Below are 27445 nucleotides of genomic sequence, written 5' to 3' on the forward strand. Positions count from 1 at the left end.
GGGTAAGCATAAAGAAGACCGGGAGGACAAGCATGAATCACTGCGTCTCTGGGGACTTCTACCTGAGGGGGGTTCAGAATGAAGAACTCATTGCATTTCACGTTGGAAGGAGATGTGAGGAGATCGCAGCAAAGCCGACCCCACTGGAAGAAGATCTGTTCTGCTACTGAAGGATTCAGAGACCACTTGTAAGGCCTCAGAATAGTCCTGCTGAGCCTGTCCTCCAGAATATTGGACCTTGCCTGAATATGCGTTGCCACCAGAAAGTGGCCGGTGGAAAGCACCCATTCCCACACTCTCATGGCTTCTCGACAAAGGGGGTAGGATCTGGTTCCACCCTCCTTGTTGAGATACAAGACTACTGACATGTTGTCTGACTGAATAGCAATAGTCCCTAGAGGAAGATGGGCATGAAGGACCTGCAACTCTAGAAGAACCACCCTCATCTCCAGGAAGTTGATATGCAAATTGGTCTTGGAAGGGGACCATGTGCCTTGGACTGTCCTTCCAGAGCAATGCCCCCCCCCCCCCAGCTGGGAGGCATCTGTGGTCACTGTGGTTTTTGGGAAAGGGTGGAAGAAAGGGACGCCCCTGGACAAGTTCTGGGGAGAGAGTCCAGAGAAGTGACTCCTTGCAAGCCTGGGATATGTGTATCGGATGGGACAAGGGTAGATCCAGTAGAGACCACTGAACTGCTAACGTCCACTGGAGGACTCTCATGTGAAGACGTGCGAAGGGTAGAAGATTGATACTGGCTGCCATGGAACCCAGGGCCCGCAGAACTGTTTCTGCTGAGGGGAGGTAAGATTGAAGATGCAAGACGTGACGTTTCAGATACTTTATCTTTTCTGGGGTGAGCTAAACTTTCATCTGTATGGTGTCTAGCTGAGCTCCAGTGAAGTCTAAGCTCTGAAATGGAGTCAGTGACGATTTGCTGAGGTTGACTGTAACGCTCAGTCTGTTTGCTAGAAGAAGGAAGTAATCCCTGACATGGCATAGTAGATGCTTGGTAGGGGCAGCAAGGAGCCAATCCAGGTAGGGCTAGACCTGGATTCCCTGAAGCCTTAGGTGGGCCGCTACCACTGCAATTACTTTGTTGAACACCCTGGGGGCTGTAGTGAGACCAAAAAGTAGGGCCCTGAAGTGATGAGGATTGACCCCTAGCTGGAAGCAAAGAAACCTGCGGAATCACCTGTTCATTTTGATATGATAATACACGTCTTGGAGGTCGATAGAGTACATCCAATCCTCTGTTTGCAGGTAGGGCAGAATGGACTGGCGCGTGAACATCCGAAATTTCTCCTTAGCTACCGATAGGTTCAGAGTAGAAATATCCAGAATGGGTCTTAGGTCCCCCGTTTTCTTTGGCACTAAAAAGTACCTGGAATAGGTGCCCAATCTGGACTGGTCTGGGGGGACAGGTTGGAGGACTCGTTTTCTTAGCAGCTTTTCTACCTCCAGTGCTGCTTCCTCCCTTTGTGCAGGTGGAAGGTCTGGGAGGAGTTTTGGTGGGGGAGGTGGATTCACCAACGAGATGGAGTAGCCTCTGGATATGATTTGTAACACCAAATGGTCTGTTTTAACGGACTCCCACTACGTTGGATGTAAAGAAAGACGGCCCCCCGACTGCCTCCAGAGATGAGCAGTCGGGCAATCCCTCAGGGCTGTTGCGCGGGTCTGTCCGAGAATGGTTCTCGAGACCTGAAGTTCTTCGGACCCCATCTGCCTATGGGCCGGTGTCTATCGTAACCGCCTCTGCCTTTGGAGGAAGAAGAGTCCAGAGTGTCTCGGGAGAACTGAGAATTCCAGAACCACATCTTCTTTGACCCTCACCGATTCCTTGAAAAGGATCTTTGGGGGCAGTAAAACGAATCCCGACGGCAGACAGTGTCTTCCCATCCTCCTAACTCTGGACTAGTCTCTCTCGCATGGACTTCCCAAACAGGGAAGAACCATCATACTGCGCATTAGCAAACAACACCTTGAAGGGTTCTGAAAACTGAAAGCCGGAGCCATGTGTGGTGCCTCATGGCAACGCCAGACCTGGCCATCCTGGCGACTCCTTCCAGTGCATGGGAAAGGAGGCGCATGGATGTATTCGCAACCGCTTTCAGAGTGGCCATGCGTGCAGAGAACATATTCTTGCCCTCTGCCAATGTGGACTCCATGGGTGACTCAGCGACTTCCTTGACCAAGTCACGCTGTAGCTGGATGACATGCGCCATGTAATTCAGCTCCCTTATGGTGAAGGTTGCTGAAGCATAGACTTGCTTCCCCAAACTATCCATCGTCCTCAACTCCCGGTCAGGAGAATGGACCGTAGAGATCTCCTGCACAAGCTCTTTCTTGGTGGCAGCCGCCACCACCATAGTATCTACTGGGGACCCCTTACTCCAGCAGCTCCTGTCCAGTGGGGGGGCTGAGAAAGCACAGTTGTGTACACTTACCATAAATGTAGATGTCCGAGTGTATTCACTGTTGCAGTCATCACATTTGGGTTATCTGCTTACAGTAGCCCTCAAGTCGGCCTGATTAACAAAGTCTTGGGTCCTGCGTCAGTTGCGGTCTCTTCTTCCGTGACGTCAGGTCGTCAGGGGTATAAAACATGCAGCCGATGCCATTACATCAGTTTTCTTGCCCCAGATGTCAAGTGCCCCCCAAATGGGGAGCAATTAAATATATATAAAAATACAAGGTTATACCGCCAACAAAAAAGCAAATACACCAAAAAGCTTTTAAGCATAGTAAAGGAGAGTAGAGGTATAGCCAAAAGAAGTCAGGGGGCTGGAGGGAGGGTTACCAGGACTGCAACACTGAATACACTCGAACATCTACATTTAAAGTGTACACAACTGTACTATGTTCTTCGTGTTTCACTGTTGCAGTCATCACATATGGGTAGATTCCCAAAGCCAAAGATGGGAGGAGGAATTTAAATAGCATTAGGACCAGCTATAAGGCCCTGCAAGACTGTGGTGGCAAAGCCAGCTCTGGACTTAGAGAAAATTGGCAAATGGTAATGCTTGGTGAAAGTATGTACAGAACTCCAGGTAGCAACTTCTAGGATGTCCCTGGTAAGGACGCCTCTGAGAAAGGCTGTAGAGGTAGATGCAGCCCTGTTGGAGTGAGGTCTGATGAAATGAATGAAATGGCTTATCCATTTAGAAATGGTTTGCTTTGAAATAGCCTTCCCCTCTGTCTCTGCAGCAAATGACACCAGCAGTTGATTAGATTTTCTTTGAGGTTTAGTCCTGTCCAAGTAGGATCTAAGTTGTCTGTGCACATCTAAGGAGTGCAGTATCCGTTCCCCTTTGTTCTGTGGATTAGGAAAGAAGGTTGGCAAATGGATGGACTAATTAAGCACCACACTGGATACCACCTTGGTCATGAAGGAAGGATTAGTTCTGAGGGACACCCTGTCCGCATGAAAGATGATGAAAGGTTCCACTGCCATAAAGGCCTGTAATTCCGATACCCTTCTAGCTGAGGTGATTGCTAAAAGGAAAGCTGTTTTCCAAGAAAGAAATTTTAAATCTGCAGTAGCAGCTGGCTCGAAAGGAGGGAGAGTGAGTTTTTCCAATACAAAGTTAAGGTCCCAGGCTGGGGTTGGAGCTCTCCTGGGTGGTCTTAAATTTTTGGCCCCTCTGAGGAACTGCTTGAGCAGTGGGTGAGAGAAGAGGGGAGGTTCTATGTTATAATGAGCTGAAATGGCTGAGGCATGAACTTTGATGGAGGAAAAAGACAGTCCCTTGTGAAGCATCTCAGTTAAGTATTGTAAAATCTGAGGTAAATTGAGCGCTGCTGTGCTCGTCCCTTGAGAATGGTTCCAGGCAAAGAATCTTTTCCATTTTTCAGCATAAGATTTTCTAGTACTTGGCGTCCTTGTCTCTAAAATGATATCCATCACTGGCTTACTGAGGGATGGTAAAGGAGAGATTAGGAAATGAGCCAGGCTGCTAGGTTCAGAGTTTGAAGCTGAGGGTTCAGAATCTGGTTCTCCTGCTGAGACAGCAGGGTAGGAGTCTGAGGCAGGTGCAATGGGGCCAAGAGGGGGTACCAGTGCTGGCGTGGCCAGTCTGGTGCAATCAAAATCATCCTTGGTTTGTCTCGTTTGATCTTTAGTAGTACTTTGGAGAGCAGAGGCAGAGGAGGAAAGGCATAAACTGATAGGTTTTTCCAGCTGAAGGACAGAGCATCCACTTTCCATGCCTGCTTGTGGGGAGTCCTTGTGCAAAATTTGTCCAATTGATAGTTCTGGGGGGAGGCAAACAGGTCTATATCTGGGCTCCCCCATTTGCTTGTCAATATGTTGAAAATCTTTGGTTCCAGTTTCCACTCATGTGGGTCCATGAGGTTTCTGCTTAGTCTGTCTGCCAGTGTATTTAGTTTTCCTGGCAGGACTTGAGCTTGTAGATGCACTTGGTAGCTCAAGGCTGTGTTCCATAATGCCATGGCTAGTCTGCAGAGGGGGTAAGAATGGGTACCCCCCCCCCTGCTTGTTTATGTACCACATAACAGTGATGTTGTCTGTCTTTACCATTAATTGTCCTGGAAGTATGTGGTCCTTGAAGACTGTCAGAGCATTCTGTACAGTTAACAGTTCTTTTTGACTGATATGCAGGTGCATTTGACTTGGGTTCCATTTGCCCCGAATGCACTTCCCTGCCAGGTGAGCCCCACCATGCATAGTCTGATGTGTCTGTTAGGGTTGGGGCAGCAGGGGGTAGTGTGAATGGTAGTCCCTTGTTTTGGTGTTTTGGTGGCAGGCCTCTGCCCACCAAAGGAACTCTAGGCATAGGCAAGGTATAATAGGATTCATTGCTTCTAGATCCTGAGAATGTGGACACCATAGGCTTTTTAGATACCACTGTAGTTTCCTCATATGCAGTCTTGCATATGGAGTTAGAAGGATGCAGGAGGCCATGAACCCCGAGGCTTGTAGTATTTGCCTTGCAGATAGCAGGGTTTTTGTCGCCACTTGTTTGAAGTAAGCTGTCAAATGAATTTGTTTCTCTGGCGTGAGGAAAGCCATCTGGGAAGTTGTATTCAAGCTTGCTCCCAGGAATATAATTTGATGACAGGGTACCAGTTGTGATCTCTTTTCATTGATGGTGTACCCCAGACAAGTCAGTACCCTTTGTACAAAGGCCAGATGATTCAAAAGTATGTCCTGGCTTTCTGCCTGAATTAGACAATTGTCCAGGTATGGGTATATTTGAATATTTCTTTGCCTGTAAAATGTAATGACTGGAGCTAGGCACTTTGTGAATACACTGGGCACAGTAGACAAGCCAAAGGGCAGTGCAGAGAACTGATCGTGCATGTAGCCTGCTTTGAAGCGTAGGTATCTTCTGCAAGATTCCCCGATTGGGATGTGCAGGTATGCTTCCTTTAAATCTAGTGTTGCCAACCACGCGTCTTTGCCTAGCATAGGGAGCAACTGGTGAAGAGTTAGCATCTTGAAGTTTGGAATCACCAAAAAAGGTGTGTCCAGGATAGGACGCCATGAATTGTCTTTTCTGGGTACCAAGAAAAGTCTAGAGTAGAAACCTTGTCTCTTTTCCTCTTCTGGTACCAAATAATAGCCATTTAGGGGTAGATCTGGCCACCCTCTTGGTGTTGGTAACGTGTGGAAGTGAAATCTGTATCCCTGGGACACTATTTAAAACCCATTTGTCCTGGATAATGAGTTCCCAGTTCTTGGCATGAAAAGCAATCTTTCCCCACAAAGGGGTAGTCAGTTGAGAAGTGCTTGGAAGTTTTAAAAATAAGTCATTGAGACAGTTTACCATAGGGGGGAGTCTTATTACTCCCAGATTTGGAAGTGGAGGCCTCCCACCACTTAGTCCTGTGTGTACCCTGGGACTGAAGCCTGGGAGCTCTGCTGGATCTGGGTTTGGACTGCAAAGGCCTGGAAGAGGCAGGAAAGGACCAATTCTTGGAAGGCCAATGCCTACTAAACTTTGGAGGTTGTACTTGTAAAAAAATCTTCAACAGTTTGCATGCATTTAGCTTTTTCCTCCATCTTTTTAAGAACTTCTTCTGCCTTGTTGCCAAACAGGCGGTCCTGGTTTAAGGGAGCATCCAGTAATTTCGCTTTAACATGATCTGGCAAGGATTGTTCCTTAAGCCAAGCATGCCTTCTAAGTACAGACCCACTTACAGCAGCCCTGCAAGATGCCGCTAGTGAATCAAAACCACAATGAAAAGTACGTTTTCCAATCTGTTCAGCTGAATGCAGTAAATCCTGTAAATCCTTATTTTCAGCACAATCAGGAATCAACAACATTTGCTGTTTAAGCAATCCAATAATATGCTGATGATACTTTAGCATATGAAACTGGCAGTTTAAGGTCCTAATGGCCAAAGCTGCAGAAGTGTATACCTTCTTACCCCATCTATCCAATGCTCTGCAGTCTCTATCAGAGGGGGTAGGATTTTTGGCAGTAGTACCTTTAATGCCCTTGGGTCCCTGTGAAATGGTCTCAGGATCCGCAGTAGGATTTTTAAAAAGGAACTTGTGAGAGTCAGGGACCCTGTAATATCTATCAGATTTTCTGGGAGCAGGAGGTAAAGAGTCATGGGCCAACCTAGATTCCAAAACGGCATCATCAACAATGTTTAGTACAGAAGGTATGGCTAAAGGCCTGTGCTGGGGCAGGGGTAAGTAATCCCCAAGCCTCTTTTTAGAATCAGAGAAATCCTGATTTTCCCAACGAAAATGCTCCCTGAGAGTATGCAAGGTTTCACCAAAAGAGAAATCCTCTGGGGGAGAAGCAGAGGGAATACAGTCCTCAGCATCAGAATCCTCATAGGTAGACAAGAGTAAATCCTGGTCATCAGAGGAAACAGAAAATTCAGAATATTGGTCAGAAGTATCATAAGCAATCTCAGTCCTAGGTCTCTTAAAGGGGGAAGGGTGGCTTCCCCTAATTAAAGTAATAAGGTCTTCAGCCATTCTTATTTGTTTTTTAGGCATAAAGGCCTGACCATGCAGTCTGGACGTCAGTTTTCTAGGCATGGCTCAAGATTTAGGCCTTGAAGAAGAAGATGGCGTTGGTTTAATACGCAAGTCAGTAGGCCTGAATACACCCTCAGAAGCCGGTGCCTGCACAGTGGCTCCAGACCCATCCAAGGTAGAGACATCCGCAGATTCCACAGTTGAAGCATCTTGCGGCATACCGGACTGGCTTGAAAGGAGGAAGAGTGAGTTTCTCCAAGACAAAGTTAAGATCCCAGGCTGGAGTTGGAGGTCTCCTGGGTGGCCTTAAATTTTTGGCCCCTCTGAAGAACTGCTTGAGCAGTGGGTGAGAGAAGAGGGGAAGCTCTGTGCTAAAATGAGCTTAAATGGCTGAGGCATGAATTTTGATGGAGGAAAAAGACAAGCCCTTATGAAGCATCTCAGTTAAGTATTGTAGAATCTGAGGTAAATTGGGCACTGCTGCATTCATTCCTTGAGATTGGTTCCAAGCACAGAATCTTTTCCATTTTGCAGCATAAGATTTTCTAGTACTAGGCCTCCTTGCCACTTAAATGATATCCATCACTGATTTACTGAAGGATGGTAAAGGAGAGATTAGGTAATTAGCTAGGCTGCTAGGTTCAGGGTTTGCAGCTGATGGTGCAGAATCTGGTTCTCCTGCTGAGACAACAGGGAAGGAGTCTGAGGCAGGTGTCATGGAGCCAAGCGTGACACACTGCGCAAGAGTGGGTACCAGTGTTGGTGAGGCCAGTCTGGTGCAATTAAAATCGTCCTTGGCTTGTCCTGTTTGATCTTTAGTAGTACCTTGGAGAGCAGAGGCAGAGGAGGAAAGACATAAACTGATAGGTTTTTCCAGCTGAAGGATAGAGCATCCACTTTCCAAGCTAGCTTGTGGGGAATCCTTGTGCAAAATTTGTCCAGTTGATGGTTCTAGGGGGAGGCAAACAGGTCTATATCTGGGCCCCAAAACCAGAAACGAATCCTCCGCAAGTAGGACTAGGTGCATGGCTAAGACCAATATGAGTAAACAAAAAGTGCCAGCACCAAACTCAGTGAAAAAGCACAGAAACCAATAAGGTAAATACATAAATTTAATATAAATCCATAAGGTAGTATACATCCCAGACCGGTTTCAGCCAACAGGCTTTCTTCAGTGGGAACAAAGAGATAGTGCAATGTTTAAATAAAGCACAAAACCGACAGCAAGATATGTCGTGGTCAGGGCCTAGGCAAGGAATACAGTACGAATGAAAATCTTTGTGAGGTACTTGCTTTTCACAAGTAATGCAATTATTAACTTTTACTGACATCGGCAAGGAGCAAGAAAATGTTTCCCCAACGGGGTACTTAGCTTTAGTTGAAGACTTCGGTTCTGAAACTCGAAAATGAAAATTTCAGGAGTTGGCGGACCGACACTTGTGAACTGCTTCTGCTTCGGGCACCACTCGGAAAGAAAGACTGGTCTAATGGCATTGGCTGCATGTTTTATACCCCTGACGACCTGATGTCATGGAAGAAGGGACAGCAACCGTCGTAGGACCCAAGACTTTGTTAAACAGGCCAACTGAGGGCTACTGCAAGCAGATAACCCAAATGTAATGACTGCAACAGTGAAACACGAAGAACATCCCCAACACAAACAAACCCACAAACACGCTCACTTACTAAAGAGGTAGAGGAAGGCCAAAGAAGGTACAACACTAAACTATAAACTTTTTTTTTCATTTTGACAACCAATGACCAAAGTAGGGGAGGTTGAAAAAGGGAGACAGGGAATCCTACTCCAACACTAAAGGGAAAAAGTATAACTTATCCAAAAGATTCCTGGAGCTCAGCGACTACAATGCTTAGTTTTTTAGTGGCAAATGAGATTTGGGGGAAGGAAGGAGACAGAGGGGCATTATGGGTAAGGGGAGGAGCATGGAGCTCAGATCAGATGCTGATGATGCGGCCGTCTCGGATCCGATCCGAATCCGAATACCCACAGGTTGAAGACCAAATGAAGTAAACTACTTCAGATCAGTAATTCGTTTTAATATTTAATTTCCTCCAGACGACAATGGTTGTAGGAGGCGGACAGCATGGTATGATACCACAAACCAATTGGGTACAAATGCATGAACATCAGACAGTCTGTACAAATACTTATTATACAGGGCGAATAACACATTATAATGTTACAGGATCAAAGATAATGTGTCAGGTTTGGCGTTTCTGTTGGTATTTGGCCCTGCAGTGTATCCATATCAACAATGGTTACCTCACACAGAAGGAAATTACATCAATCTAGATAACAAAATGCATAAAACAGAGCATTTTACCCATACAGCAAATGGTTTAATATGTGGACAATATTCACCAGTGTATGAACCTTGTTTTTACAGCATTCTGTAAATCTGAGTAAATGGACAATTTTACCGTAAAAGTTTTGAAATGTTCACAGAGATTGGTCCTCAATTCATTTGTATTGTAACAAATCAAAATATGAGTTTTTCTAATCAGACATCCTTTGTGGGATGTCTTAGCAATATTACTCACTTAGCATGGCATAATGAAACCTACGTGTTTACTCCAAAAAGTAAAATGTCTGCATCTTTTAAATGGATTCCTCAAGTACTGTCTCTTGTAAGTATCAGTCCGTCTCTAGACTCCCTGTGTGAAGTAATTAACAAAAGTTAGCAGTTAATCAAATATTTGCAAAAGGTAAATAAAAAGTACAGTTGTGTACACTTACCATAAATGTAGATGTTCGAGTGTATTCACTTCTGCAATCATCACATTTGGGTTATCTGCCTGCAGGTAGCCCTCAGCAGGCCTGAATACCAGAGTCTTGGATTCCTGTGTCGGATTCTGTCTCTTCTTCCATGACGTCAGGTCGTCAGGGGTATAAAACATGCAGCCGATGCCATTACATCAGTTTTTGTTGCCCCAGATGTCAGGTGCCCCCACAATGGGAAACAAATATATATTATAGTACACCTTCAACAAAAAGCAAATACATCAGAAAACTTAAATATACCAAACAAGAAGGAAAGGTAAAGCCAAGAGAAGTCAGGGGGCTAGAGGGAGGGTAACCAGGACTGCAACAGTGAATACACTCGAACATCTACATTTATGGTAAGTGTACACAACTGTACTATGTTCTTCGTATTTCACTGTTGCAGTCATCACATTTGGGAGGAGGAAGTTAGAGAGCATTAGGGCCAGCTATTAAGCCCGGCAAGACTGCAGTGGCAAAACCAGCTCTGGATTTAGAAAAAAAGAGGCATGTGGTAATGCTTGGTGAAGGTATGTACAGAGCTCCAGGTAGCAGCTTCTAGGATGTCCATGGTAGGGACCCCTCTGAGAAAGGCTGCAGAGGTAGATGCAGCCCTGGTGAAATGTGATCTTATCCCCTGTGGAGTAGGTTTTCCATAGTGCTTGTAGTAGAAATGAATGCAATGGGCTAGCCAGCTGGAAATGGTTTGCTTTGAAATGGCCTTCCCCTCTGCCCCTGCAGCAAAGCCAACTAGCAGCTGTTCAGATTTTCTGAGAGGCTTAGTCCTTTCCAAATAAAATCTAAATTGTCTGTGCACGTCCAAAGAGTGCAGTATTCATTCTCCTTTGTTTTGTGGATTAGGGAAAAAAGTAGGTAAATGAATGGACTGATTTAGGGCCACATTAGACACCACCTTGGGCATAAAGGAAGGACTGGTCCTGAGGGAAACCCTATCTGCATGGAAGATAACGAAGGGTTCCACTGCCATGAGGGCCTGTAATTCAGACACTCTTCTTGCTGAAGTGATGGCTAGAAGGAAGGCTGTTTTCCAAGAAAGGAATTTCAACTCTGCTGTTGCAGCTGGCTCAAAGGGAGGGAGAATGAGCTTTTCCAATACAAAGTTAAGGTCCCAGGCTGGTGTCGAGGCTCTCCTGGGGGGGGGGGTCTTAAATTTTTGGACCCTCTAAAGGAATTGTTTTAGCAGAGGGCGAGAGAGAAGAGGGGTGGCTCAGTATTATAATGAGCTGAAATAGCAGAGGCATACATTTTAATTGATGAGAAGGATAGGCCTTTGTGGAGCATTTCTGTTAAGTACTGAAGAATATGAGGTAAGCTGGGCACCGTTGTGCCCATTCCTTGAGTCTGGCTCCAGGAACAGTATCTTTTTCACTTTTCAGCATAGGATTTTCTAGTACTAGGCCTCCTTGCCTCCAGAATGACATCTAGCACCTGCTTACTGAGGGATAATATTGGAGAGCTCAAAGAATTAGCCACGCTGCATGGTTCAGGGTTTGAAGCAGAGGGTGCGGAATCTGTCCCGCCTGCTGGGACAGCAGGGAAGGGGTCTGAGGCAGGTGCCATGGTTCCAGCAGTGTCATACTGCGCAAGAGGGGGTACCAGTGCTGGCGTGGCCAGTCTGGTGCAATCAGTATTGTCCAAGGTTTGTCCCATTTGATCTTTAGCCGAACCTTCGAGAGAAGAGGCAGAGGGGAAAGGCATAAAACGAGAGGCTTTCCCAGGTAAAACGACAGGGCATCCACTTTCCAAGCTTGACAGTGGGAGTCCTTGTGCAGAATTTGTCCAATTGGTAGTTCTGAGAGGAGGCAAACAGGTCTACCTCTGGAGTCCCCCATTTGTCCCTCTTGAGGTTGAATATTTTTGGTTCCCGTTTCCATTCGTGTAGGCCCATGAAATTTCTGTTTAAGTCGTCTGCCAGCGAATTTAGCTTGCTTGGCAGGAATTGAGCTTGTAGGTGCACTTGGTAGCTCAAGGCTGTGTTCCACAGAGACATGGCTAGTCTGCAGAGAGGGTACGAGTGGGTTCCCCCCCTGCTTGTTTATGTACCACATAACTGTGGTGTTGTCTGTCTTTAGCAATAGTTGTCCTGGAAGAATGCGGTCTTTGAAGGCTGTCAGGGAATTCTGTTCAACCAACATTTCTTTGATTTCTTGTATTTGCGCACGGCAACGGTGATCCCGCTACATAAGGGTGGGGCCACAACTGACCCTGGGAACTACCGACCAATAAGCCTGACCAGTCTGATCTGTAAGGCTATGGAGCGAATCATTATGGAACTCATAAATGGAGAGATTGGGAACCTCCAGTCGCTGGACCCCACAGAGTTCGGCTTCATCAAGGGCAGATCATGCCTCCTGAACCTGGTGGATTTCTTTGAGACAGTTACTCAGGCTATAGATAAGGGAAAGGAGGTACACACGGCTTACCTTGACCTTGCTAAAGCATTTGACACCATTCCCCATTCAGGTATTATTGATAAGCTCACCAGCCTGGGCATAAACCCTTACGTCACAAGATGGATCGCAAACTGGCTCTCAGACAGATCCCATAAAGTAAGAGTAGCGGGATCTATGTCCGAATCCAGGCCAGTAACGAGTGGTGTGCCTCAGGGCTCTGTCCTGGGGCCCCTCCTGTTTGGCATATACTTCTCAAAAGTACAGGCAAGCACAGAAGGGCTGTGGCTGACTAAGTTTGTGGACGACTGCAAACTGGGTGCTATAATAGAGTCTCCGGCCGACATGGAGATCCTCCAGAAGGGCTTAAATGAGACTGATGCATGGTGTCAAAGCCATGGTCTCAAGCTAAATGCAAAAAAATGCGTAGTAATCCCCTTGGAACAAACAGAGTACCTGCAAACTACAACATAGGAGGTAATCCCCTGAAATCTGAAAAAGAAATAAGGGATCTAGGGACCCAAGTAGATAGTCAGCTTTCCTTTGATAACCATGTTGCCAAAGTGGTTAGAAAATCCTTCTGTGTGACCCATCTGATCACGAAAGGGTTCGCATCAAGATCTAAGGATGTAATGGTGCCCCTCTACCCTTCCCTCATCAGACCCATTATTGAGTACAATGCACCAATTGGAATGTACCTGCTCCATCTTAGCAAAACCAAATCTACTCGAGCTACACGCTCTAGGGATATAAACCTCAACACAACATTGAATAGAACATGCTGGAGGGATAGATTCCCTTCGCAGAGACTTCCCTTACTATGGAACAGGGTCCCGATCTACATAAGACAGAGCCCCTCACTATCACTCATCAAGAGGAACATTGATGAGTGGATGGGTAACAAAGTTCACACCGGGGATCACACCAACAGCACTACTAGATAGGGGCCAAGGGTACTAGCTGCTAGTACAAGGGTCTAGGGAACTACTAAAGGGGCGGTGAATACCGCACAACGTGGCTGGGCTAATATATGCCTTTGGGCAGATAGCCCAGTACCAACCTATGAACCTATTTATTTATTTGTAGTTGTTTTACCAGGAAAGTCCATTGGGCCAAAAAAGAACCCATTTTCAATGGAGTCCGGGGGAGAAAAGCTCCAAATACAAGCAAAGATTACATTCATGATTTTACGTTACATGAAGTACAAATATTACAGAATAGTAAAAAACAATTACATTAGAAAGAACATTGTATATATAAACTAAAAAAAAAAAAAAAAAGCATTGCATTTTAGAAGCTTGTTGCTCATGACGTACCACATGCTAGAGCAAGCTGTAAAAATTAGAGAATGAAGTGAAGTAGATGTTGCCAGTGTAAAGAGGAGAAGGGATTATGTGGGGTGGGAGCAGGAGCATTCCCACAGGGATATTAGATATGAGTGAAGTGATTTTTTGAATAAAGAGTGATTTGTGGTGATGCGGATGGATGGTGGTAGGGAGTTCCAGAGGCGTGCAAGGGTAAAGGATAAGAGATTTTTACCTGGGAGACGAGTTGGTCTATACAATTCTATTAGGATTTAGTTGCTAGATTTCAGTAGTCTATCTGGGAGGTGCATTTTAAAGACAGAGGAGAGGGAGGAACAGAGGCAGGGGTTGAAGATGAGTTTGTGAGCAAGAGTGAGTTGTGTGTAGGTGACATGACTGGATAGTTCTAACCAAAGTAGTTTGCGGAGGGATACACAGTGGTGAGTGGAAGACTTATGGCTGGTGGCGAACTTGGCAATTTTGTTATAGCAAGAAGACAGTCATGTCTTAATAGAGGACTGTAGGTTAGTTAGGAGTGGGGCACCATAGAGGAGAGAAGGGATGAGAAATGTGGTAGAGAGGATAAATTTAGTGGAAGGGGTGAGGTAGCGATTTTGGCAGTAGAGCATGCCAAGGTTTTTGGTGGGTTCTTTTAATATTTAGTTGTAGGTGGGAGTTAAATTTGAGTTGGTTGTCAATGAGGACCCCTACTAGTTTGGCCTCAGATACCAATTCGAGAGATGTGTTGTGGCAGGAAATAGAGAATGTGCTAATATTGATGCAGGTGGCTTTAGAGGGGGTAAATACCATTAGTTTGGTTTTTGAGGCATTGAGTGCTAGGTGATTTTCTTTCATCCACTGTTCTGTGGTTGAGAATGCGTCTTGGGTAAGCTTTATGAGTGTGGGGATGGAGGTAGCAGAACAGATTATACCTGAATCATCTGCATATTGGATAAGATTTGTGTAAGGGATAGAGCGGTGGAAGTCGTTTATAAATATACTGAAGAGGAGGGGACCCAGGATGGATCCCTGGGGAACATCGGTAGGGGTGTTAATGAATGAGGAGGTGGCTTTGTTCCATTTTATTGCTTGTTGTCTGTTGGAGAGGTAGCTGTGGAACCAGTTTATAGAGGAGGGGGACAGGTTTAGTTTAGAGAGTTTAGCAAGAACAAGACTGTGAGAGATGGTGTCGAAGGCTTTAGAGAGGTCAAGTAGGAGGGTAGATACAATGCTGCGAGAGTCCCGTGCTTTATTTACAATTTCAAGGAAGGAAAGCAGGGTGGTCATAGTGCTGTGTCTGGGTCTAAATCCATGTTGTGTGGGAGTTAGTAGGCGATTGTTAATAAGATAGGGTAGGAGTTGTAGATGGATGCACTTTTCTAGAATTTTGGAAATGGGAGATAAGATGGCGATTGGACGGAAATTAAGAGATATATTTATTGTTACCTCCTTTATGCAAGGGTATGATAAAAGCCTTTTTCCAAATCTGGGGTACAAGACCTTCTTGGATAGAGCGATTGACGAATACTGATGGGGAAGGCAATGGCTTCTGCGGCTATGCTTAGAAAGTATGACGGAATGTTATCAGGGGCATTTGAACATGGTTTCAGTTTCTGGAGGAGTTTTTTTTTATGGTAGATGTGGGTATGGGGTTTACTGAGAAAGGTAGGGGCTGAGAGGAGAGGGTGATGATGGGGAAGATGTGAAATGAGATGCAGAAGTGGAGGGTGAAGTATTGTTAGAGAAGGGTGGATGAGAAGTGGAGGGTGTAGTGTTTGTGAAGGATGAGGCTAGTTTGGAAATGGAGTCAATAAAAAAGGAGTTAAACTGTGTGGCTAGATCTATGTCTAGTGCATTAGGGTCAGGGCTGGGGTTTTCTATTTTGCCGGGATTCAGGAGGGTGGAGATACCTTTCCAAAACTTTTGTGGGTTTGTTTTATGGTTGTTTTGGAATAAGGAGAAATAATTCTGTCGGTCTACAGTGATAAGCTTTTTGACTTTGTTATGGAGTGTTTTGTATTCATTAAGTGTGGAGGGAGACTTGTTTTTCTGGTGATGTGCCCATGCTTTACTTCTAAGGTACATGATAGCTAGTGTGTTTTTGGTTAGCCAAGGGGCAGTTTTGTTTTTTTATTCTTTTTGAATTTATGGGGGCATGGCAATCTAAGAGGTTTAAGAAAGTCGAGTTGAAGTAGGCAACTGCATTTTCCAGGGGTAGAGTTTTAGGGGGTTCCAGTTTATTAATTTTAGGGAGTTAGAAAAGGTATCTGGGTTGAAGTTTTTTAGGTTTCGAGTAGTGATATAGTTGTGAGTTAGATGTAAGGGTGAAGGAAGTCAGTGTGTGAAAGTGGGGAGATGGTCACTGAGGGAATCAGGAAGGAATTTTGAGGGTGGGAGACTAATATCCAGTCTAGGGTGCTGCCACTGGAGAGGTTTGAGGGCCTAGTTACGGAGTTGACTAGCTGAGAGAAATTACAGAGGTTTATACTTAGTGGATTTGTGGGAGACTGAATGGAGGACCAATTAATATTCATGTCTTCCAAAATTATTGTTTCATTGTTAATGTTGGTTGAAAGCCATGAGAGGATGTCTTCGAGTATTGAAATATTGTTACCAGGGGGGATGTAAAGAGAGGCTATACATATTTATTTGTGTTTATTTACTTGAAGTAATGTTAGGAGTAATTCAGCATTAGTGAAGTGAGGAGTAGGTTTGTTATAGGGAGTAACTGACAAGGAGGATGAGTATAGGAGAGCTACTCCTCCCCCTTTTTTGTGGGTTCTATCTTTTCTGATGATGGAATAGTTGGGTGGTGCTATTTCAGAGTCTTTTATGTGACGTTTTAACCAAGTTTCAGAGGTGGACAGGATGTCAGGTTTATTGTGTACAATCCAGGCATGTAGGTTGGGGATTTTGTTGGCTATGCTTTGGGCATTTAGAGAAGCTAGTAGGATGGATTTAGATGTAGAGGGGGAGGTGTGGGGGCCTGGGTTGGGGTGTATATCTCCAGATAGCAGGATGGTAGTTAGATGTTGGATTAGGCTGGAGAGGTATTTGGACTGCTTGGAATATAGGTTGAGCTTTGTTAGAATTGTGAGGGTTTTGATGGTTAGAGAGGGGGTAGATTGGTTGTGTTGAGTAATAAGTTTATAGGAAAAAAGTAGAAAATTATTTATGGGATATAGGCTGGGGGATACAGGGATAAGTGAGTCTGAGAGTGGTGGGGTATGTTTGTTGGTTGTGTGAAAAGATGGTGAGTGGTTAGTGGAAATGGGCTGGGTGACGTAGTGGATATATGATAAGTTGAGAAGTAATAGTAGTTGAATAGAGAAGAATATAGGTATTGAAAGCATGGAAGAAGAGACAGCATCCGACGCAGGAATCCAAGACTCTGGTATTCAGGCCGGCTGAGGGCTACCTGCAGGCAGATAACCCAAATTTGATGACTGCAACAGTGAAACACGAAGAACATCTATTCTGAGTCATGAATTAAACTCTGTAATAGAAAAAAAAAGAGCTAATTAAGCTAGCTGAAAAGACGTGGCTGGTATGCCTCACAATTGGTGGGACATCTTTACAGGATGGTCTAGCCATGGAGAAAAGTTATTAAATTGGATAATTCATCCATTGCTAGTAGTAATACTCATTATTATTGTGTTAACTATATGGAATTATGGACAAACCTGTTGGATAAAAAAATTAAAAATAATTTTTCCTAATGTGTTCTCACTTAACAATGAGGCATGTAAAGCCAATAAACAGCAAGAAATGTTTTTATAAAAGAAAAAAAGTTACAGGTTTCTGTCATTTAAAACAAAAAGAGGGAACTGTTACACTGTAGTGTAGTGAAAGGGTTAAAAATGTCCTTGCTGTAAATAAGCAGAAATGTAGAAAAATGAAGTAATTACCATGTACGTTTGGCATTCATACTATGCGACATAATTGTTCTGTGACTAGCACAGCTGTAAGAAAAACTGCAGATAACGATGATTCCCTAATTCTTGATGAGCACCACAACAGGTAAACTTCAGATAAGAACGACTCCCCAATTTTTGATAAATAACCTTGAAACAGAACAGAACTCAGTTTTTCAGTAGACTACATGACAGCAAGAAAATACCAAACTGCTGACTTTAAAAGACTACTTGGATAAACACAATCCAGGTGGCATGACAAACACTGTATAAAAGGACTGTAAATTTAACACCGCTTCTGGGTATTTCCTAACAACGCAGTTCCGAGGTAAATGGCGAATCATCATCTGTATCTGTAGCGAAAAACAAACCTTGTACAGTAAAAAGCTATAAGCTGTAACATGTGGTACTTGTTTATTATATAAATAAGATGTTTTATTAGTAACTGTGCTTAAAGTTGTTACAGTATTGCAAGGTTCTTTTTAATTAAAATTTATCATTGGGCTTCTGGGCAGCAAGCATGATACTGACCACCACAATAAAGTGGACCAGGTTGTAATCAATCAGAGAATGAAGGTCCAGATGAGGCTTCCTAGGTGGGTGAGGGAGTTAGTTACTTAAGGGCCTCAACCTCTAAGGTTTCTCCACAAAACAAGGTCAAAGAAGGGTAACCACGTTGCGTGGGTGTTAATGCAAATGACTCTGGCTTTCTTCAAAAAGCTAAGGCTCAGAAATACAGGGAGGCATTAAGTCGACTTGGAAGGCACTCTTGTCCCTGGGTTGCTAATCAGTAAGGCAATAAGGGAAACATTTTGTCTATCTGTGTTTGCAAGGTTACAGTTTACTGTTTCCAAGGCAAGTCTGTACAGCAGGTCCACCCTTTTATGTACTACATGACTGTGGTGCCCTTTGTGGTTAAATGAAGCATCCATGGTTTTCAGACTGAAAGACTTTGAGAATTTGAATCACAGCCTTCATTTCTTGATACTGATATGTTGCTTGCTCTGTTTGAGGTTTCGTAGACTCTGCAGCTTCTTCCATTTGGGGTTTCAAAGACTGCACCTTGAAGTCACAGGTGTTTGCCATCTAAGCTGTCTGATGCAACTGGAGTTTAGGTCTGTGAGAGAGAGAGAGTGTATGTGTACATAGGTTCATAGGTGTGTACTAGGCTAATGGCCCTGGGGCCTTTACAAGCCTAGCCATAGGATTACCCTGGCGTACTGCCACCCGATCTTACTTCCCAGTGCCTCTGTCGAGTAGAGCCAATGGAGTTATCCCCGGGGTGAATTTTCTGTTTCCCATCCACTCATCAAGATTTCTCTTGAAGACGGTCAGCGAGGTGCTCTGCTTGACATGTATGGGAAGTCTGTTCCATAGCATGGGCAGTCTCTGGGTTATGAACCTGTCCCTCCAGCACGTTAATTGTGGTAATGAGGTCGAGGTCTCTGGATTGTGTGGTGCAGAGGAATTGGGATTTCTTTAGATGTAGCATTTCTAACAGAGCTGGGTCAGACAAGGCTTTGTAAGTCAAGCAGAGATCACCTCTAAGTAGGCGATATGATACAGAGACTAGAGTTTTTTTTGAGACTGTTCATACAGGACAAGTGTTTAAGGCCTAGGATCCTCTTTGTGAGGTATTTTTGCGGCCTCTATAGTTGTTGCAGGTGTCTAGTGAGATACATGCCAAATGGGGCATTGTACTCTGACTGGCCTAATGAGGGAAGAGTATAGGGAAACAATGACGTCTTTCTTCCTGGATGCAAAACCCTTAGTAATGAGATGTGCCACATAAAACGACTTTCTGACCACAGTGGCAATGTGGTGATCAAAATGTGTGTGTGTGTATTTATGTACTTATGTATGTAGGTACATACACACACACACACACATATATATATATATATATATATATATATATATATATATATAAATATATATATATGGGTCTACCTGAGATGGTTGACAGGCCATATGATCGACACTCATTTGGTCGACAAGCAGATTTGCCCCCTCCCCAATGTTGTGCGACCCTGGAGTTGATATATATAGTTAGGGGGTGTGTGGGGGGCACAGCCCCCCCCACATTGGGGGGGTGTGGGGGGCTTCGCCTCCCACATAACATGCTTGTCGACCAAATGAACTGTCGACCAAATGGATGTCGATCATATGGCCTGTCGACCATGTGAAGTAGACCCACATATATATATATGTATATATATATATATATATATATATATATATATATATATATATCTATATATCTATATATTTATATCTATAGAGAGAGAGAGATCTACTTCAGATGATCGAAGTTTTAAAACTTCAAATTTCGTATGGCCGAGACCATATGATCGAAGTTTCAAAACTTCAAAACCTGAAATAAAAATAAAACAAAAAAAAATTTCCTGGACATTTTTACAGGGGGGCAAGCCCCCCTGAACCCCCCACATCCCCTGCTATTTAAATATACCAACTCCAAGATCACACTGTAGTGAGGAAAAGGGAAAATTTCTTGTTCCCCACTGTATGGAGATCTCTGTTCAGTGTGTTTGAAGTTTTAAAACTTCGATCATATGGTCTCGGCCATATGAAATTCTAAGTTTTAAAACTTCAATCATCTGAAAGGAACCCTTCTATATATGAATACACACACACACACACACACACACACACACACACACACACACACACACACACACACACACACACACACACACATGGTGGTCCCAGCTCACTATTTTTTAGGTACCACTGGATTATTTTTTTTTGTTTCTTTTGACAAATGAGGTGTTGCCAGGCATACCATTAGAACAACAGAGACCACGAACTCTATTTTTGCAGTGATAGTCATCCTTTGAGACTGCTGAAGGAAGAAGTCCCCCAGGAAATCATCTTTCTGGGTGGCAGGAAGGCTAAGACTAAACATGTGTCCAAGGTGGCCACTGTAAAGACCTTTAATGTGCTGCAAGTAAAACTGGACATGGGAAAGTTTCTTGGGATCCAGCATTTCCTCCTTTACTGACTGCATGCCTGCAGGACTAGTAAAAGATGTAGGTAGACACGGACACCTTTCAACCCAAGAATGCCACCACTAGGATCAGATGTTTTGTGAAAAACATAAGAGCAGGGAAAACCCAGTAGCTAAGGATGTAAACTGAAAACAGAAGTTCTCTGCTCTCATCTTATGGAATTGCCCCTGGTCTTTCTGTATGGGAACAGATAGACAGACAGACAAAGGTATCTAAGATCTAGAGTGACTATAAAGGCTCCAGGCTTTAACAAGAGGAGAAAAAATACTTCAGGGAAAGCATCTTGGACTTCAGTACTTTTAAAAATAGATTCAGTTTGAGATGCCCAAAATAGACCCTACATGGACTGTCCCTTCTGGGGACCAGAAAAATGTTGGAAATAACTCCCTTCTTCTGTTCCTCCAGGGGCACTCCTATGTCCTCCTGGGCAAGGAGATGACTGAAGAGAGGTAACTCTACCTCAACCTTGCCCAGCAATCTGGGATGCATTCTACTGAAAGGAGGGAAATTGTTGAATTACGTTCTGCAGCCTGATTAGATGGCATATATAACTCATGGGTGTGATGCAATTCTTTTCCAGTTTTCCAGAAAAAAATGAAAACTAAAAATGTGTTCCCCCTCATAAGTTAGACAGAAAGGTTTGCTGACACTGGGGAAGGAAGCAGGGAGGGGAACCATATCCTTAGAGAGAGTCTTGTGGAGCTATATGCAGAAAGTCTCCCTGACCTGTCTCTTCTTGAAGGCCCTCTATTGCTCAGACTACTGAGTTCCTGATCGGATGACAAGTCATTGCTTGAATAGGTAATTTTTGCTGTACGTAAGGACCGGCAGATGTAAAAGTTACTTGAGTTTTCCATGGTCTTCCTTTTTTTTTCTAGCTTCTTAAAAACTTTTCTGTGTTGAAGGACCAAACAAGAGACTACAAGATCTATCCTTGGTATTTTGCCACACAGATCTGGCAGTAATAGCCCTGAAGGAATGGGTAGCAGACATGTAAACTGTTTTTTTTTTTTTTCTAAATTGGACCACACACAAACACACCCTCTCTCTCTCTTGCTTTTGAGTGTACAGAGATCTGCAGCCAACTTAGTTCCCCCTAGCATCATCAAGGAAAACTACATCTAGGACTTTCATTATGGTTTTTGTAAAGGTACTTTGAAATCTGCTAAACTGTGAAAAATCTGTCAGACTTCTTCAGGAAGGGGAGTTGGAATTCAGCCTCAAGAATGCTTCCCCCTAAAGGTATTCTCAAAGTCTTAAACACTAGGGGTACAGCAGCAAGTTTCTGCTCATCCAAGTTTATCATGTTCAGGTAACTCTTCTTTCTCTTGGACGTCTCCTTCGACTCCCAACTTAAGTGCCTGTTCATGAAGTTGAGGGTTTCCCAAACAAGACATCCTTGAGAGCAAATGCCTCACAATCATCTGACATGACTAAGGTGAATGCCAAGTCTGCAGGCCCCAACATGTTCCCAAATGAGATGGACAGTAAGGTACTACTACTGGAAGACATATTTGATGTGTGTGTGGTAACTTCTCCTTGTCTTCTGAGTATTCTGATTACTTCTGAAGGGAGGCTAAGCTGGTTGTGCATTATAAACAGAAGACAAACTTTACCAAGCTGTGAGTTTTGTAACCTTAACAACTCGAAAACAAAATTGATTCATCGGTTAAATATCACCACTTTATTTCACCAATCTGGTACCTCGGCCATTCGCCTTCACAAGATTAAATTCAAAGTGCACATACATTCAATTTACATAGATACAAACCCAACCCATCAATTAATGTCACATTTAATTGTGAATCGAGGGAGGTTCTTTATATCATAGGGTGCAGCTGCGTGACGCCTGCATGGTATGTTGGTCAGACTAAATGTAAGGCAAAGGTTCAAATATTAGGAATCAAAATTTAAGTAGTCCGGCCGCAGAGCATTATATTAAAGCATGTGGGGGTTCAACTGGAGATTTCCTTTTTTGTACATTAGCACAACCTTTTTTATGATGGGAAGGTGACGGCTCTAACTGAATTAGAGATAAAGTTTATATTAAATTATAAAACACCATCCCCTGGAGGGCTTATGTTTAGATAATTTTTTTAAGTATATATTTTTAATGGTGAAGTATTTAATTAAATAGCCAATTCAACTATTAAATATGTAATTGATGGGTTGGATTTTTACCTGTATACACTGAAGGTATTTGCACTTTAAATTTAATCCTGTGACTGTGAATGACCAAGGTACCAGAGTGGTGAAAAAGTGGTGATATTTGGCTGCTGAACTGATTTTGTCATTTTCCAGTAGTTTGAGTTTTTTTTGTTAATAACAGCTCCTCAGCTAGCTTAGTAAAATCTTGGAAGGGCTATTCTTTCTGTGAAAAAAAAAAAGGATTCCAAGCACTGCAGGTACAGGGGTCTGTCTGGTCTGTGTAAAGGAAGATGTTACTCCAATATCTGAACAGAAACACTCCATATAGTCAAGTGTTCATATCATCAAACATCTGTAATGCTAGCAGAAGCGATCAAATAATTATGATCAAAGAATGCTGGCATTACTTTGTGGGAGATTGAAGTATATCCATCTGGAGCATTTCTCTCCGGGCTGCCACTGAAAATTGGCTTTGTTCCAAGTCGGACTTTCCCTGTTAACAAATGTTAAATAATAACAAAAAAAAAAAAACAAACAATGGGAGTAAGAATTTGCCCTTTCCCTGTTGTTGTGCAATCTCAGAGTTGGCGTACATACAGTTAAGTAGGGGGTGTTGTAGGGTGTGGGGGGGGGGGCTTGCCCCTGCAGAAACAAAATTGTTTTTCAATGTTTTGAGTTTTGGTTCTTTGGGATCACTCTTTTGATGTATGACTATGTGTTACTTTGACATGCTGAAGTACACTCATCTGAACTTTATAGGAAAGGGGGAGTGGAAATGCCAATTTGACTGCTTGAATTCTCCTGGACGTTTAGCTGTGATCCAGTGCCGAGTCCCTGGAATGGTTCTCATGAATCAAGCGAGTCAGGAGAAAAATCTCCTTCACTGTGGTTAGAGTCACAACCTTAATATAGTCAAGAGCACTGGTTGATTTTCTGAGAGCAGCTTCAGCATTCAGTGTCCTTGTTACATGGAGTGATGCTTGGAAGGATGAGTGGGAAGACTCTTATCTGTCCACCTCCAAAACAGTTGGAGAGAAGTCAACAAAAGAAATACTGGGCCCAGGAATGGGAAACTGCATCTTTGGTTATGACACCACAGGGCCTGTTAAATGCAAAAAGAGGGCACTGTTCCTTGGTCAAATCTAAGCTGAAGGTATTTTTGCTTTCTTTATTAAATTTAATGATTCAAACAACCACAAAAATAAGCAATGAAATTAAATACTGAAAACAAAAATTTCAAACCTACAATGATGGAAAAAGTAAATCCCCCCTTACTACTCTGCTCATACATTACAAAACAAACAAACCACATAACCACAACACTAAATCTATCCCTTTGTAATAACACTGATTTGGAAATACTCACATACACACTCCTACCCCCAACGTCAAAACTTCTGGTACAAAGAAAGGATTTGGCATTAGTAAACAACCCTAATTATCTCTGTGCAAGGCAATCTCACAGACCACACAGAAAGCTGATGTTCCCAATATCAATATTTCTGGCATTTGATAACATACACAACTAATAAAAAACACACCAGTTCACTTAGTCAACATTACCGGATTTGATAAAGTGAATGGTAACCACACATGTACATATACTTGCCATACATATATATGCATTTTGTGCTCCAACACCTACGCTAGTGGCGGTCTACCCCATTTTCTTTTTAATTCTCAAGAAACGTTACACTAGACATTTTTTCCATAACATTTAGCTACAGCAGCGTTTTTGTTAAAAATGTAAAAACAAAAAATGTGTTATTACAGTATACTTCACTTTACAATATACCACGTCTATTATGTTACCATGCCTGTTAAATACTGCATTTTGTTACTTCTACATATTTAAGCAAAGTGCTATTTTAAGTAAATCATTGTGCTTTGTTCACAATGTGATTAGAATAATTTCTGAAAATTGTGTGGAGCATTTCTCTCCAGGAATCCAGTGGGCAACATGGTTACGAAAAAGCAGCAGCAAACAGATACATGCATACACACAAAGTTGTAAACATCATGCGGTATAGTGATATTCTGGAGATGCTTTTTAAGTGCATAGCAATGGTATGTAATCCTTATGTTTAATGAATTTCAGCAAGTCAGAAGTCTGGCTACAAAGTGTAGACTAGCCATACCTTAGCCACTTATTCAGCTTTAAAATGCAATTGCTTCCTTTCCCTCCCTGTGGGAGCAAGACAATATTACTGAGAGTACTAAATATGTGTTAAGAGGACGGCAACCAAGAATGAAAAGTTAAGAGAATTGTCATACAAGTGCAATACAATTACTGAAACTGGATGTTAGCCACTGTGCATTTTAGCGGGAACTCAAGAAGCTGGCCAGAACGTGGCACAGAATGCAGTCTTCCCCAACCTTGGAATTGAAGGGAAGCAATTAAGTAGTTGCATCGTCTAATCCCTATGGCAAAATACAGTCTCTTCCTCCTCCATCCGCGGCATGGAAGTAGTGCAATGTAAATAAAATCAAAATCCAACTGCATTTCAACAGCAGTACAGAGAAGCAGTACATCTAGTCTACATAGTAGTACTATTGCTCTTGTGGTTAGTCACCTATTACATAGGTGTGAAAAAGCTATAGCTAACAGCACTCTTAACATTATTTACCATGAACGAAGAAGGCATGTTCCTGTGTGTACTGTGAGACCCTGCAAATGCAGACAGCAAAAGAGATGAACAAAAAATGGAATTACTATTTCTTACAAAACAGTGCACAGGGATTATAAAATGTTATTCTTACCATCTGCGGCCCCTGTTTTCTTAGTGGTACGTTTTACAGTTTCCCAGATCCTAATAAACAGAATACAAATTTTAACTAGTTTTCTTGTTTTAGCAAGAGCAACAACAGCAACAAATCACTCTTCATATTTAAGTTTACAATATACACTCAACAACAACACAATAAACAACAACATCCTGAACTCAGCTGCACAACATTTACAAGGGTGGGAAAGTCCAGCTGTCTTTAAGATTTATTCATTTTCATTTGCTAACTGGAGAGGTCTGATTGGTTGTAGAACCCCTTTTCAGCAGATGCCCAGCAGAAAAGTTCCATTTATACAATACACTGTAAATTATCACAGGTAAATTAAACTTTAGTGACATATTTGGCAGTGCAGTATTAGAAAATTAAAAATAGTGGCTTATTAAATGGGTTCATATTACATAAAAGCATACTGAACTGAAGTACACATTCACACTGGTACAATCACATCAAGTTGAAATGGAAAATACTATACACAAGCATTTGCAGGAAACAGTTGTAAATGTGGATATGCATGAGTAACCATATTGATGCCTATATTAAAGTGGAAATTATTTAAGTTATTCAGGTTGCATTAAGGTAATGTACCCTTAAGAGGTTTATAGGCATAACAATGTTAGTTGTGGACATTACCATCAAGAAGTGTTAGTTTAAAAGTAGTGGGTTATAGCATCCAAGTCTTCAGTGAGTACTATTAACACCCAACTATATGGGAAGCCACCAGAAATGTGGAAAAGTGGTGGTAATGGAGAGGATTGTTAGTGTTAAAGTTAGCCTGTTAAGGAGCAAGAGCATAGCCAGTTCTTGTGATGGTCTTTTAAATAACCTTTGAAAGTGGACAGGATACTACTGAGTCTTTGTGATAGAGGTAGTGCGTTCAATAGTTTGGGAATGCAAATGGAATAAAAGGCTTCCCTTGCTGTTATAAACTTTGTAAATGTACAGTAATGCTTTGGGGACCATAGTCTTCCAGTGGGAGTATGTAGGTTTAGAAGATACTTTTTGATGGGAAACTGGTTAGGTTTATACACAAGATTGTGGGCAACAACTAGTTGTGAATAGCTGAGCTGATGAGGAAGTTCTATCCAGTTAAGTGCAGTGGTGGCCCTATAAAGAAGATTACAGGCAAACACGGTAATTTTGTTGTAGCATTTTTGTAACTTGGAGAATTGGTTAGCATGAATATTTACAAGTGTAGGGGAGGCATAAAGTAACATTGGTAGTAGACAGGCAGATGCTGTAATTTTTCTACTAGGTTCAGTGAGGGACTGTTTTATTCAATATAGTGTTCCAAGTTTTTGATGCATCTTTTTGATGACTTCATATAGATGCAGTTCAAATGTTATCCTTTTGTCTAACTTAACATCTAGCAGCTTAGTATGTATGACCCTTGGAATCTGTGTACTGGCTGAGGAATTGATTTTGAAGTCCAGATCCAGCTGAGCAAGATTTAGGGGTAAACAGAAGCATTTCTGTTTAGGTGAGCAGCCTAGCCAAGGTGCAGTGGAAGAGAAGGGCTCTTGAGTAACTGCAATTTAGACAAATTGTCAGCTAATCTTATTAGGGTTCTGTGTTCTGCATGCCAAGCAAGGGATGCATGGAGGCTTTGTTTAGGTTATTTATGAAGATATTAAATGCTGGGATCACAAGACAGATTACTGAGGTACTCCAGCAGTGACTGGAAGAAACAAAGATAAAGCTGACTGACACTTTACAGCTAGGTGTCCGTTGGCTAAGTAGCTGTAGAGCTACTGAAGGCTGGAGTGTGACAGACCTATACACTGCAATTTATGGAGCAGTTTGTCAGTTCAGACTGTCAAAATCTTTTGTCAGATTCAAGAAAAGTCAGGAAACATTATGACATTATTAAGATTTATGGTACTTACAAAGTCCAAGAGGGCACTTGTGCTGTGATTTAGTCTAAATCCATATTGATTAGGAGACAAATACTGTTATTAGTGAAGTATTTGGAGCAGTTCAGAGAAAAACATTTTTTTCTGAGATTTTTGAGATGGGAAGAAGGATTACAATTGGCCTGCAGTTTGACAACTCTACATAGTATCCGTCTTTGTGTTAACAGCAGGATGAATATATATATATTTTTAACAGACAGCT

At 42.8% G+C, this 27445-nt stretch overlaps 1 protein-coding gene across 5 annotated transcripts in view; it reads right to left on the reverse strand.

Moving 5' to 3' along the window:
• NUDT5 (nudix hydrolase 5) overlaps window positions 1-27445 on the reverse strand; it is a 623744-nt gene that overhangs the window by 408916 nt on the left and 187383 nt on the right. For all 5 annotated transcript variants that reach the window (XM_044088255.1, XM_044088256.1, XM_044088254.1 and 2 more), the window contains exon 5: window positions 25307-25356. In XM_044088255.1, the coding sequence (XP_043944190.1) occupies window positions 25307-25356 (50 nt within the window). The remainder of the gene's footprint in view (window positions 1-25306; window positions 25357-27445) is intronic.

Source organism: Protopterus annectens, chromosome 11.part0 (genome assembly GCF_019279795.1).
Source record: "Protopterus annectens isolate FY-2018-M chromosome 11.part0, PAN1.0, whole genome shotgun sequence".
Classification (NCBI taxonomy): Eukaryota; Metazoa; Chordata; order Ceratodontiformes; family Protopteridae; genus Protopterus; species Protopterus annectens.